The 13,871-nt window shown below is 42.5% G+C and overlaps 3 protein-coding genes across 3 annotated transcripts; 1 reads left to right on the top strand and 2 right to left on the bottom strand.

Moving 5' to 3' along the window:
• Positions 1 to 3,768: 3,768 nt before the first annotated feature.
• Positions 3,769 to 7,541, bottom strand: F4817DRAFT_322912 (ribonucleoside-diphosphate reductase large chain). Its single transcript, XM_049301459.1, has 3 exons — positions 6,762 to 7,541; positions 4,183 to 6,703; positions 3,769 to 4,129 (listed from the first exon to the last, which is right to left on the bottom strand). Exons 1-3 carry the CDS (start codon positions 6,936 to 6,938, stop codon positions 4,086 to 4,088), a joined length of 2,742 nt encoding a protein of 913 aa, XP_049164055.1. The 5' UTR covers positions 6,939 to 7,541; the 3' UTR covers positions 3,769 to 4,085.
• A 2,228-nt stretch (positions 7,542 to 9,769) lies between these two features.
• F4817DRAFT_322910 (uncharacterized protein) lies at positions 9,770 to 11,563 on the top strand. Its single transcript, XM_049301458.1, has 4 exons — positions 9,770 to 9,984; positions 10,056 to 10,134; positions 10,235 to 10,412; positions 10,474 to 11,563. Exons 2-4 carry the CDS (start codon positions 10,057 to 10,059, stop codon positions 11,481 to 11,483), a joined length of 1,266 nt encoding a protein of 421 aa, XP_049164054.1. The 5' UTR covers positions 9,770 to 9,984; position 10,056; the 3' UTR covers positions 11,484 to 11,563.
• Positions 11,564 to 13,712, bottom strand: F4817DRAFT_322908 (CHL4-domain-containing protein). The gene has a single exon (XM_049301457.1). It carries the CDS (start codon positions 13,368 to 13,370, stop codon positions 11,745 to 11,747), a length of 1,626 nt encoding a protein of 541 aa, XP_049164053.1. The 5' UTR covers positions 13,371 to 13,712; the 3' UTR covers positions 11,564 to 11,744.
• Between the last annotated feature and the right edge of the window lie 159 nt (positions 13,713 to 13,871).

The raw sequence follows: 13,871 nt of genomic DNA, 5'->3' as shown, positions 1-13,871 counted from the left end.
TTGGAAACTTGTTGCTTGCTTGCTTGCTTGCTTGATGATTCTTTCTTACACGTGGGAGGTAAAAATTGTGCAGGAGCTACGGGGGAGGAAAGTACGAATGGTCGGTTACCAAGGCAATTAAATAATTAATCGGCCAGAGAAGTTAAGTCATATATATGTACCTGAAAATTGATCCTAGTGAATACTAATGAATGTATCATCTCTAGTTCCTCAAGTAATCTGATTTATTCTAACATGGCTAGCTGATCTACATGCAGGCAACAATATTTCCATGTACACAAACACTAAATACTTGTACCTACAACAATTTCATTCAATTATTTAGGTACGCCCGTAGTCACGGTGTTGCCTAGTCAAATATTGTATTTTGCACCAAACCTGCATCGAAAAAGGTACCCGCATCCACATATAAAGGTACATTAGGTAAATGTAGGTACCGAGGGCGATGCTTTGAGGCTACCTCATACCTATGAAAGCCTGGCGTAACGTGTACCTGATCCACCAATATTGTTGCGTAGCTCCCAAAAATCCGGCTGCTGATCGTCGATGCTAGCATGAATGAGGACATCATCAATGATAGCAGGTGCTAAGTTGTAAGCTTGGCCCGCATCGTCCAGTAAATAGGTACGCTTAATATACTTGGCACGGGACCTGACGGCCCATACCGAGTTGCATCATTGAGTAGGTGGGAACTAAATCAAGCGTGTACGTGATGAGCTCATTAACATTTACTGATCCTATTTTAGCTAGAATTGCTTTTAGTCGTCTGTATCTAGTTTAGGTCTAACTAAAAGAAGGAAGGCTAATATCTCTGTAGACTGTATTTGGCAATGCTAGACTTTAGGTTTAAGTAGCATGTAGTTAGTGTTGAAGATCATATAATGTGCAGCGTCAAGAAAGAAAATCGGAGGTTGGCAATGCTCTATGAAGTTGTCCAAACGACCGCCTACCTGTTTCTTGTTCTGGATGTCTACCGATTTGGATGTATTCGCCGTAGTATCCAACCAGCCCGTATAGGTACATGGTTATACCTAGTAATAAACAAACAACCACTAATTCGTAAACTCTGAATATGATGCTCATATATCCAAGGGCGGATTTGCTACAGCTCGTTGATCTAGTGGAAGCAACCAAGAAAATTCTGGCAAAAGAATCGATACTATGTAAGATAGGTAAACAAATTGATTCAAAGCGGAGGAAGCTCCAAGAAAAAAGATCTGCAAGGGTTGCGATTAAGGCGATTACTGCATATGGACAACTGGACATGGTAATCCAGAGATTTGATTGGCTGTTAATATGGATTATATAAGCCGCTGTAGACTAGCGTTCGGTATGAGTGCCGTTCCAATAGCCATGCTAGGTACCGCCTAGCTATGTACATTCATCTGGAGGTAGTATTATCATCTAAAAGATTTAAGAGGTCGGGCTGGATACGAGATATTCTGCTATGTACCTATCAGGGGTCATATTCAAGTTATGAACAAGAGTACCTAATGCGTTGCTGTCCTTGTTCTTGCTAAGAACATCTGATTGAGGTATCATTGACAGATCTGTGGACCCACAATTGATTAACTAGGGGAGATGTCTGGACAAAACTTACAAGCATTGAAGCTCATGCGGGGACAGGATCTTAAAGCATGGATTAGTTACCAGGTTTATCTAATCTCATTGGTTGAAAAAAGGTATGACATCAACCATAGCTAAGAGCAAAAATTGTGTCAAATTACCTAACCACATGACCCAAAGGTATCTTGTAATGTCATAAAATATCATTACTTAATATATGCGACAAATTGCAACCGTGCCTTGCATCTACGATTTTCGACTTCCTAGTTGAATTCAATTCTCCACTTTCGACTTTTCAACTTGGGCCATTTTCAGAAGTTTTCAAAACATGTTCCTGGTCCAAGTCCAAAAACTAACTCCATTCTCTCAAGAGCGTACAGTTATGAGATCTGTATTTGAATAATTAAGAATTCTCAATCGGTGAATATACCTCTCACCCGTATCCTGCAAGAAGAAAAGAAAAAGCAAGATTGAAGACCCTGTCTAGTGGGAGGCCCCATCAAACTGGCCCAGCCGATGTTGATGAGTTGTCCGTTGATGTCACATCAAGTTACAACAGACGCATTTCTCCAGCGACAACTAACCGTCTCGATGTGTCCCGGCGTTGTGGGTTGATACTCGATGCATTAATAGGTATTTCTAGGTTAACCACCTACAATTACTTACGTTAACAAGCTACTAAGCCCAGTTACCTTGGGCATATGTTAAACGGGTTCTCACCGTTGCTAGTGTCGATATCGGTCTCACCGAGTTCCCGTCGTGGCACGACTCAGCACCTAAGTACCTAGGGAGTTGTGGCCCTAAACCATCCATCCGCGTTCAATTCCTCTTACACATAGGACATAGGACTTAGGCTTCGTTCCAACTTTTCAGCAATTCACCGGCTGTAATATTACGTGGCCAGATATCTTCAACACAGCGTCGATACATAGGGGACCAAGAATTATCGCCGGGAAGAAAACAGCCTCGCGAAGTGAAACATCTGGAAATTTGCACCACCGTCCGGTGCGACTTGCGCTGGACACAAAATGCCCCCCCAGACGCTAGCAAGCTGCCGCAAAACCCTGTCCCATTCGAGAAAAAGCTGATGTTTTGTGCTACGGCAAGGAACCAGCTGGGCACACACACCATACCATGTATCTCGTCCCCGAGCAGAAAATCCTTGCCCATACTATTACGTAGACGGCTGAGGCGCTAGTGTAGTGCGCACCTCGCAGGCTCAGCATCTCCCGCATACACCTACCATTGGCTCCACCACCGTCATTGGCAGAGCAACAAACATCTACCTATATTGCCATTGCCCGTCTATATGTTTCACCGAAACCAGCCTGGACTGCCGTGGCCGCAGGCGAAACTTCTCAGCAGGTTATGTACGTGGCTGGGGGTCGATCGAACCACGCGTCTTTCTCTCCCCGTAATTAAAACACTGATATGACCTGACCTAAACCGCTATCGAAATGATTGCAGTCGGTAAGGTACATGTATAATCTTTCAGAGAGAAAAGGCCCTAGATGATCGAGCTACACTCCTCAATGTGATATAGATGATCGTGTACAACACCAATCCTGATGTTTTATGCCATGTCTTGCCCATGTCGTAGGACGCGTGTCAAGCACCCTATAGTCGGAACCGTGGCCAATTCTACTCCCACATGCTGTTTTAATCCTGCCGAGTCCTAGATCTTTATGTCTGGCGGGTAGGAAATTCTCCTCAGATAAGTTTATTGATGGCTTTAATAGATAGAACATCACGGTGTCTTGATCATTGTCTCGGAGCACCACGAGGATGTTCATTATATTTACCTAACTTAATGGGTGGCGTTGCTTCATGAGCTTAAGGTCACTCTCAATCTCCAGATATAAGAAGCCATACGCGCAGAGGATATATTGAGCTACTTGTCTTACAGAATGAAACAAATACAGCTGTACAATGTGCTATTAGTAACTGATATTTACCAGACGTATGTCGCATGAACTTGTTATGATAGTTTAAATGGGTACTATATTTCACCTAGTTATAATAAATACTACTACTCATCTCTTCAGTCTCTAAGTAATGGTGAATTAATAGCAACGTGGGATATAAGGTAGGTATGTACCAGGCCAATGGCTATGGCAAGACATTGCCTTGGGAAGGGTGACCGTAATATAGGTTCATCCGAACGCCTACACATCATACTTCACACATCTCAGTGATAGAATATGCGTATTAAATAACTTCATTGATTTATTCCTGGGAGCGCAACAGCGACAAGCCGTAATCAAATGCGCGATGGGCGTCAAACAACGCTGGATACGACTCCTCAGGAAAACTATTGAAAATAGTTATACAAGCCCATGCGTAGAGCTAAATGAATGCCCTATGAACCCCAACCGTGATGCAATGGCATCGATGCATCTCATTTACTACGTTTCTCCGTGCGGTCCAAGCCAGGCAGACTTCTGTCATTAACAACCCAGTTCCCATTATTCCCTCGTCAACTACGTGTCATAATCATTCCCATGTCCTCATGAAACCTTTTAACCACTGCACATAACACAGGCCTCAGGGTTCTCAATACTGCCTGCGTAATTATTAGGATGTGTTGCCACGTGGGGGTTAATCATTTTGACTCACAAGCTAAGACGGCATCAGCGTAGATGTCGTACTCGCGCTCTTTGCTCTTGTCTTCCTTGTCTTCATCTTGGTTCGGCTTCTGGCCGTCAAGGGCCGGCTCCGGGAGCTCCTCCTCCCTGATCTTCTCTGCCGGTTCGGTAGCTAGAGCCTTGGGACTATCGCCCTCTTCAATATCTGCCTTGAACGGTACAGCCTTGTTGGGTGATGCAACAGGTCGAGCTACCTTAATCTCCGAGACTAGGGGAGGAGTGGTGCTGGGCGTCGGCATCCCATTAGTAAGTGGCGCTGCTAGAGTGTTGTTCGAGTCATCCCGCTTAGAATATACGGGCCTAGAAAGACCTGCGGATGGAGAAGACACGTAATTACCCGGAGGGGCACGCTTCTTCAGCGTACCTGACCTGGCGGAATTCGAGTCTTCAACCTTGAGGGCCTCTTGGTCGACAGTGAACTGGATAGGTGCGGCAGCCGCTTGGGTACGGAGATAGTACATGCCAGTCTTCAGACCGAGCTTCCAACCGGTGAAGTGCATGCTGGTAATCTTGCCCATGGTGGGCTCTCTCATGTGGATGTTTAGCGATTGAGACTGATCGACAAAGGCACCACGGTCAGCGGCCATCTGGACGATGGTTCGCTGAGAGATTTCCCAGACGGTCTTGTAAAGGGCCTTAAGGTCCGCAGGGATATTGGGGATGTTCTGAATTGAACCACCTTCGGAGATGATGCGGTTCTTCATGCTGTCAGACCAGAGACCCATATCAACAAGATCCTTGAGCAGCCAAGGGTTGACGACTTGGAACTCCCCAGCGAGGACACGACGAGAGTAGATGTTCGAAGTATAAGGCTCGAAGCATTCGTTGTTACCCAAAATTTGGGAAGTGCTGGCGGTAGGCATAGGGGCAACCAACAAGCTGTTTCGTACACCATGTTGCTTAATTTGCTCCTTGAGACTAGCCCAGTCCCAGAGATCACTTGGAGTAACATTCCACATGTCGTATTGGAGAATGCCTTGCGAGACAGGAGAACCTTCGTAGGTGGAGTAGGTACCGTCAACTTTGGCAATCTCCACGGACGCGGTCAAGGCAGCGTGGTAAATAGTCTCGAAGATCTGCTTGTTCAACTGTCGAGCCTCGGGGGACTCAAATGGCATACGTAGCGCCAGGAAAGTGTCTGCAAGACCCTGAACACCTAGGCCGATAGGACGGTGGCGCATGTTGCTGTTGCGTGCCTCCGGGACGGGGTAGTAGTTGACATCGATGGTTCTGTTCAGGTTGTGAGCGACGACTTGGGTAACTTCATGTAGTTTCTGGAAGTCGTAGGTGCCCTCGTTGTAATCAACGAACGAGGGCAGCGAAAGAGAAGCCAAGTTGCAGACGGCTACCTCATCGGGAGCCGAGTACTCGACAATCTCAGTGCACAAGTTGGAGCTACGGATGGTTCCAAGGTTCTTCTGGTTGCTCTTGCGGTTACAGTGGTCCTTGTAAAGCATAAAAGGGTTTCCAGTCTCAGTCTGAGCCTCCAGAATGGCGTACCATAGCTTCTGAGCCTTAACCGTCTGGCGGCCGCGACCTTCTGCTTCGTACTTCTCGTACAAAGCCTCAAACTCATCACCGTAGACATCAGCAAGACCTGCACACTCACTAGGGCACATTAGGGTCCACTCGCCGTTCTTCTCAACACGCTTCATGAAAAGGTCGGGAATCCAGAGAGCGAGGAAAAGATCACGAGCACGGACTTCTTCCTTGCCGTGGTTCTTGCGAAGGTCAAGGAACTCGAAGACATCCTGGTGCCAGGGCTCGAGGTAGATAGCAAAGGCACCAGGCCTCTTGTTGCCACCCTGATCCACATATCTCGCAGTGTTGTTGAAGACTCGCAGCATGGGCACAATGCCATTGGAGGTACCATTCGTGCCAGCAATGTATGAACCGGTAGCACGAATGCGGTGAATGTTGAGACCAATACCGCCAGCTGTCTTGGAGATCATAGCGCATGTCTTAAGGGTGTCGTAGATACCCTCGATGCTATCATCCTTCATGTCGACTAGGAAGCAGGATGCTAGCTGCGCCTGGGGCGTTCCAGCGTTGAAGAGGGTGGGGGAAGCATGGGTGAAATATTTGCTGGACATGAGGTTGTAAGTCTGAATGACTTTCTCTACATCATCGCCCCAGATACCAACAGCTACACGCATGATCATGTGCTGTGGTCTTTCTACAATCTTCTCATTGAGCTTCAGTAGGTAAGACCGCTCCAAAGTCTTAAAGCCGAAGTATTGGTAATTGAAATCTCGGTCATAGACGATTGCGGAGTCGAAGTCTTCCTTGTGTCTCATAACACATTCGTACGTCTCCTTAGAAATCATAGGAGACGGTTTCATGTTCTTCGGGTTGACGTAGTGGTAAAGGTCGCTAATAACAGAAGACCATTGCTTCTTCGTTTGCTTGTGGAGGTTTGACACGGCAATACGTGCAGCAAGGATAGCATAATCTGGGTGGGTGACGGTCATGTACGCGGCCGTTTCGGCTGCCTATAAAAAATAGACTCGTTAGAGGAGAACTGACTTTCACAAGATATCATGTACTTACGAGATCGTCAAGCTGGACTGTGGTGACACCACCATAGACACCAGAGATGACCTTCTGGGTAATGGCCACGGGATCGACATGGTCTGTGTCTAGACCGTAACATAGTCTTGAAACACGGGCTGTGATCTTGTCGAACTGAACGCGCTCCTGGCGTCCATCACGCTTCTTGACATACATGGTGAAGGTGAAGGTTGGGGTTTGGAAGACCCGAGAAAGGAATGGCGGTGGGGTGGAAAATGAAGAATTAAGTAACGAAGAATGAAATAAAGTTAAGACTTAGGCAATGGAAATAATTAATTCAGAGCCACAAATATCTGTATGCAAAAGCATGCAGATCCAATGTATGTAGTATGATGTTATGGCCTGATGTTGTGGTTGATGTTGAGTGGGAGATGTTTGGAAGGAAAAGACTTCGAATATAGTGGATTTTTATGTAGAAAACGCGTTCCAATAGAATTGATGGCGCGTTTCCGGGTTAGCGCGTAAAGAAAAACACTCGGAACAATTAAAACCTCTTTGGCAGGCGTTTGGTTAAGTTTCGCCAGCTGCAATCGTTTGAGAATTAATCAGCAAGGGCTTGCCCCTGCCTGTTTGTTCATGACTGGCAGAAAAAAAAACCACTCAACGCGTCTTAACGCGGGGTCAAAATTACGGGTAGGATCAAGGTGGGATACGTACCGCTTAGTTTAAGGTATTCACATGTATTAGGTATACATTAGGTACATAACTATGTATAATTACAACTTCTTTACTCTTTGAGGGAATACGAGTACGCGTTGATGCTTGTGTGTATTATTGTATGTGTACCTAAGGTTTTAAGAAGTTCCGTATTTGTATGGGACCCCATTACGAAACAAAATACGGACCAATATCCGTAACTTTTTTATTTACACATGGAAGCATTTTTGAGGCAAGTGTTTCCCACACTTTTAAAGAATTTTATTCTTTTTTATTTTATAACAATTTTTATTTAAAGACTTTTATAGTTTAAAAGTTTATTAATTAAATTTAAAAATAACATTTTAATGTTATTTTAAATGATTTTAAACCCGAAATTTTTAAAGTAAATTACGTTTATTTATACCACGTAACGTATGGTTTATGTGTTTATATTTATAAATTATAAATAAAACATTTAAAAATTTTTAATTTAAAGTTATATAACGTTATAAAGGTTTTTAATGTTTTTATTAATAATAAAAAAATCAAATATTATATTTACAATAATTTAATATATTATAATAACGTATAAAATAACTTTAATTTTAATGATTTAAAATTTATAATATGTTTTTTTTAACTTTTTATTTTTTTTATATATTTATATAATATTACGTTTTTATATATTAAATTTTAACGTTTAAAAATTTTTAACGTTTTAATTATATTAAATTTTATGTAAAATATTTAAATATAATAATTTAATATTTTATAATTACGTATAAAATCCCGTTTATTAATAATTTAAAATTAATAATATTATTTTTTAAACTTTTTAACTTTTTTTACATATTTATACGGTTTTATATATTAAGTTTTAACGTTTATTACGGTTATCGTTATAACCGGTGTTACGGTTAACACGTTACGACCGTTATAATACAATTATTATAACCATTTTTAATATTTTAAAAAATTTAAAACGCGTAAATTTAATCGGTAAACTTAATAATAAAATTAATATAATTATATAATTAATTAAATTTATTATAAAAACGCGTTAATATTATTATTTTTAATAATATTATTAATATTATTATTAATATTATTATTTTAAAACGTTAAACGTATGTTTTTAATGTATAAAGTTTTAAAATTACTTTAAACCATAAATTTAATATTGTTTTAAAAAGTTGTTCCGGGTTTTAATTAATTAAAAAATGGTGTAGTTAAAAAAAATATAATTTTATAAATAATATTAAATTTATAATTTAAATTTATTAAAATAATTTTAATGTTAAATGTTTATAAAATTTTATTTTATTTTTTTTTATTTAATACCATAATAAAAATAAAAGGTTTTAAAAAACAGTCATTTATAAAAAACGGGTTTTTATTAAAAAACGGTTTTTTGTTTTTAAGTTTTTAATTAATTTAAATTTAAAAATAATAAGTTTAAACTTTAATTTTTTAAACCCACTTTTTAACCGCCGTTTAATACGTGTAAAACCGGTTTTTTTTAAAAAACCGTTTTTTTTTTAAAAAATATTTTTATTAATTTTACTTAAAAAAAAATTTTTAAAAAAGTTTTTTTTTTTAAGTAAAAAATTTTTTTTTAAAAATAAAAGTTATAAAAAATAAAAACAATTAAATTTTTAAAAATAATTCGATAAAATTAACCATTTCGTTTTATTAATTTAAACGTTTAAACATTAAATTTTAAACTTTAATAAATTTAATGTTATATAAACGTAAAAGTTTTAAATTTAAAAACCACGTTTTTTAACTTTTTTAACCTTTTTAACTTTTTTTTAACCTTTCGGACCTACTTTTCCAAAAACGTTTTTTATTAAAAAACCGTTTTTTTTTTAAAAATCATTTTTACGATAAAAAACGAGGCATTTGTTATAGTTTATTTATTTAAAAAAAAACGTTTTTTAATTTTTAAACAATTTTCCAAGACCATATTTTTCCGTTATAGTATATATATATATTTTTTTCGTTAATTTTTGCTTTATATTTAAATTTTAACAAATAAAATACGTATTTACTTTACATTTAATACTTATAAGTTAAATAATATATAAGTTTATTTAAATTAAAATATTTTAAAAAAAACTTAAGTTTATAAAAAAAATATAATAATTGCCCGTAAATATATTACTTTAATTCATTAATTAAAATGAATTTTAACCTCGAATTAACGTTATTATACAAAGTTTTTTATCGCGTTTGTGTTACATGTGAAATTGATCCCCTGCCGTTTACTCCACGAAAGCACGTGAGTCGGAATAGTTTAATTTGGGAAATCTGAAAATACATAAGAGATGTACCTTTATATCTAAGATCTGATAAATCAGATAACACATCAAGGCTCATCCTACGCTTAAAAGTGACTCACCAAGCTAGCCCATGCAATACATCCGATTGCTATTAGTCTGAAGATAATACGAGAGACAGATGAGACGATAAACATTGGCTGCCTAGTTGTGGGGAAATAATGAGTCCCTGTTGAGATAGTTCATCCTTGATGCTTTTTCAGAGGCCACTATTCTGCCGTCTCGTACGCCTAAGCCCCAAACGCTTATCAATTATAAGAGTTCCTACTAGAGGCATCTGTTCATCGGTTCCTAGGATGTCTGCCGGCGAGCCAGATTCTGTGCCGGCATCTGGCCCGGCAAATGAGACAACTTATAAACCACGGTATATTGATGTAAGTCAAGTCCTTATGGACATTCCGAGACAAAATTCTTGTAACTTAACTTACTTGCCTCTCATTTATTTTATTCTCCTCACTAATGGTCCTTTTCTAGATTGGTATCAACCTTGCAGACCCAATATTCCGTGGCCGGTATCATGGTACCCAACGACATCCCGACGACCTAAGCGCCGTCGTATCGAGAGCCCGGGAAGTTGGCTGCCATAAGCTTATAGTCACGGGCTCCGACTTCACCAGTTCCAGACATGCTCTTGAGATAGCTAGAGAATACCGTAAGTGAAACTCGGATTTGTCTTATTGATTCGGGACCGGGGTTAGCTGACTGAACGGAAGCCGGTACTGTATACACGACCGCTGGCATTCATCCCTGTTCCAGTGCTATATTCAGCACAACACATTCCCATGTAGATACAAACGGGCACACGATGCCCTGTGATGCAGACCCCTCTAAACCCATCTCAGAAGATGACGAGCCTGATGTCGAGAGGACGACGTCGATCATCAAGGAACTCCGAGACTTCATTGATCAGGCACGGAGTAGCAGCGCTGGTCCGAGCCCACTCGTCGCCTTTGGCGAGTTCGGGCTCGACTACGACCGCTTGCACTACTGCTCCAAGAAGATCCAACTCCACTCATTCGCCGCACAGCTCGACCTAGCCGTATCCCTGAAACCGCAACTACCCCTATTCCTGCACTCGCGCGCCGCGCACGCCGACTTCGTCAGCCTCTTAAAAGAGAAGTTCGGCCCGCGGCTCGAGAAGCTAGAGCGCGGCGGCGTCGTCCACAGCTTCACGGGCACCGCCGAGGAAATGCGCGAGCTCATGGACCTTGGGTTGTATATCGGCACCAACGGCTGCAGTTTCAAGACCGCCGAGAACTGTGCCGTTGTTCGCGAAATCCACCTCGACCGCCTTATGCTCGAGACCGACGGCCCCTGGTGCGAAGTGCGTCCCAGCCACGAGGGCTGGAAGCACCTCGTCGAGGCACCGAAGCCTGCGGATGGACTCCAACCGGTTGCAAGTACGAGTACGAGTACCGAGGCGAACAGCGCAGAAACAACTGGCACTAGTACGCCGTTAGAACCGGCGGGGCGGCAACCCAAGGGCAAGCAACAGCAACAATCCAAGAAGCAGCCGAAGAAAAAGGAACCGGAAGTACCAGAGCGCTACAAAGTCGTGAAAAAGGAGAAGTGGGTTGAAGGCGCCATGGTAAAGGGTCGCAATGAGCCATGTATGATCGAGCGCGTCGGAAAGATCGTTGCTGGCATCAAAGGTGTTTCGGTGGAAGAGGTATGCGAAGCGGCTTGGCGAAATACGGTTAAAGTGTTTCCTATAGACGAATAGAATAGACTACTAGAAAGCGAATGATAGACATCGGGAAAGTTAGGTTTATGGACACTTTCAAGGTAAAAAGACAAATAATGCCTTTTTCTTCTTGGTATTAGGCCGCTCCCGAAATGCTTCACTGGGTATATGACAACCTATCCGACAAACCTCATTCCTGGAAATCAGGATGCAAACACCCAAGGCTATGCATAACATCTCCTTGTCCGACAACGCCAGCCATGATAAAACAATAGCAGGAAATACTCGTAGAGCAATAACTCATAATCCTGAACCCTTGAAGCCTTTTATCCTACCGTGTCGCACAGCTCCGATCGTCACACCCTCCTCGCCCGTCATCCACCCTGGCATCTTCTCTCCGTCAACAATCCCTGCTTCAACTAACTGCCGTATGCCTGCAAAGACGTGAGACCCATGGAACGAGAGCCTAATTTGAGGCGCCCAGTCGTTTTCTCTCCTTCCACCACCAGTATCATCAACATTCTCCTGATCTTCTACCAATACGCTCAAACTAAGTGTACTCCGGCGTCCCTTCGACGACTGTCGCGATAGTGCAGCTGCCCTATCTGCGTCATTCTCCCTTCGCATTTCAGACTCCTCATCGTCTGAGAAATTAGCAATATCTGCTGGAAACGGGTCCTCGATTAAGACGTCCAACCTCTCTATCCCCTTTCCATCGTCCACATTTGCAGCGCTGCCAAAACGCGCCTGTGCCGCCAAGCGTGCTTGTTTCGCTTGTTTCTCATCCTCCACATCTGCTAGATCACTCGCAGGTCTCCTACGCTTGCGGCTATCGCTATCCGTCTTATCAGCGTCGATAGACGATGCGTCTGATAACGGCGGCGTGGGCAGTAAGGTCTGTAAAGGGCTGTCGGTTTTTAGATCCGAAGTTCCTGTGCCAGCGTAGATGCTCCAGCCGCCACCTGCGGCATTTGTGCGGCCCGCACCCTTCACAGCCAACATGGTAGCGAGATTCTTTGTCGTCAAGTTCGTTCCCTTCAGGGTATACCGTTCGCGTGGTCGCGACAGCGCCTTCGGAATGCCCTCCACAATAAGAGCGCGTAGGCTCTTGGCTTCGCCTGCCGCGCTTGCCGACGAGGAAGCGCCTCCAGTAGCGGATTTAGATATATAGATGTGCGGCGAGGCATCTGGGAAAGCAATGTAGATAGTCCTAGAGGCATCAAAGCTCGTTGTTATGCTTTTATTACCATTGCTGCTAGGACGGCCGCGATGCTGGGTTGAGACCGCTAGGTCCGTGTTATAAGGGGAGTCGATAATAAAAATGCGCAATAACAGGAGCGGCATGTCCTTTGGTCGATCAAAGTTATAATGCGCCTTGACGTCGGGAAGCACCTCGGCTTGCAAATTCTGTAAGAAGGTAGACGGATGAAAACGTGGTACAGCAAGCGATTCCTTGTCTATTCTCTCCGGGCCCTCGGCATCATCCTCGTGTGCCGGGGCCTTAAGTTGTTGAATACGGTAGGCAGTCCACTTGAGACTGCCAGGGTGATCGTATAGGTACTGTAGATCTGCCATTGCTAACTGGTATAGACTAAGACCGTATCGCCAATCGCCTTCGAGAATCCTGTCGACTACTTCGCGTCGGCCGCCTTTCCTGGCCTGCATGGATTCATAGAGTCCTCTTAGCTCCTCCAGCGATTCTGCAGGAGGATAGAAGTCATCTTCGTCTTCATCGTCGGGAGCATCTGGTCGGCGGAGAAGCGGCGGACATAGGTATTGGTTTCTTTCGTCTAACCAGTCTAGCACAAGCGATAGTAGCGACGATCGCGAGAGGCGATTAAGAGTTTTGATCACGGTGTTGTTTGCGGGGTCAACTCGTAAGGATGGGGAGAGACGGGCTGTTGTTGGCAACGATAGTCGTGCCATGGCTGCATCGATTCTTATTATTTTTCCCTTAGTCAAATATGACAATTTCGAACGATATAATCGAAGTAGTATCTATAAGCCAGAAATAGCGTAATGAATGTATATGGATGTTTGATACTCTGAGGTTGAAGTGGGACACGCGACGCGTCGGAGATTTATTTCATCTTATCGCATCTTGCTTGGTATGATGAATGGTTCGGTTTTCCTGTTGTCCTACCCAAACCAATTCGATTGAGATTATTAAAATGCAACCTCTACCTAAGCACGTAGCGATAGCTCGAAGCTGAGCTTGGAGTTTGGAGTTTGAGAACAAATTGTAACCACTATATACAATATATTGTTGTAAAGTTTAGGTACTGTACGTCAAGATCGTTATTAACAAGGGTAGGATATGTAGCGCTAAGTGGCTGCCAGATGCTGCCAGCCGCTAAGTTATGTCATCAAAGACGACACATGTACTTTGTACTCCTCATATCTTACAGATTCAATCCAAACATGAAG

Source organism: Daldinia loculata, assembly GCF_022478755.1.
Source record: "Daldinia loculata strain CBS 113971 unplaced genomic scaffold F4817scaffold_1, whole genome shotgun sequence".
Taxonomy (NCBI): Eukaryota; Fungi; Ascomycota; class Sordariomycetes; order Xylariales; family Hypoxylaceae; genus Daldinia; species Daldinia loculata.
The sequence above is the reverse complement of the archived record's forward strand: the minus strand, read 5'-3'. Positions and strand labels throughout refer to the sequence as shown.

Excerpts from the sequence above, each read along its gene's own strand:
- F4817DRAFT_322912 (XM_049301459.1), bottom strand. The coding sequence starts at position 6,938 with ATGTATGTCAAGAAGCGTGATGGACGCCAGGAGCGCGTTCAGTTCGAC. Across the intron at positions 6,704-6,761 it reads CAGTCCAGCTTGACGATCTC|GCAGCCGAAACGGCCGCGTA; the intron begins GTAAGTACATGA and ends TATTTTTTATAG. Across the intron at positions 4,130-4,182 it reads CGCTGATGCCGTCTTAGCTT|GCAGTATTGAGAACCCTGAG; the intron begins GTGAGTCAAAAT and ends ATAATTACGCAG.
- F4817DRAFT_322910 (XM_049301458.1), top strand. The coding sequence starts at position 10,057 with ATGTCTGCCGGCGAGCCAGATTCTGTGCCGGCATCTGGCCCGGCAAAT. Across the intron at positions 10,135-10,234 it reads ATAAACCACGGTATATTGAT|ATTGGTATCAACCTTGCAGA; the intron begins GTAAGTCAAGTC and ends GTCCTTTTCTAG. Across the intron at positions 10,413-10,473 it reads TGAGATAGCTAGAGAATACC|CCGGTACTGTATACACGACC; the intron begins GTAAGTGAAACT and ends ACTGAACGGAAG.
- F4817DRAFT_322908 (XM_049301457.1), bottom strand. The coding sequence starts at position 13,370 with ATGGCACGACTATCGTTGCCAACAACAGCCCGTCTCTCCCCATCCTTA.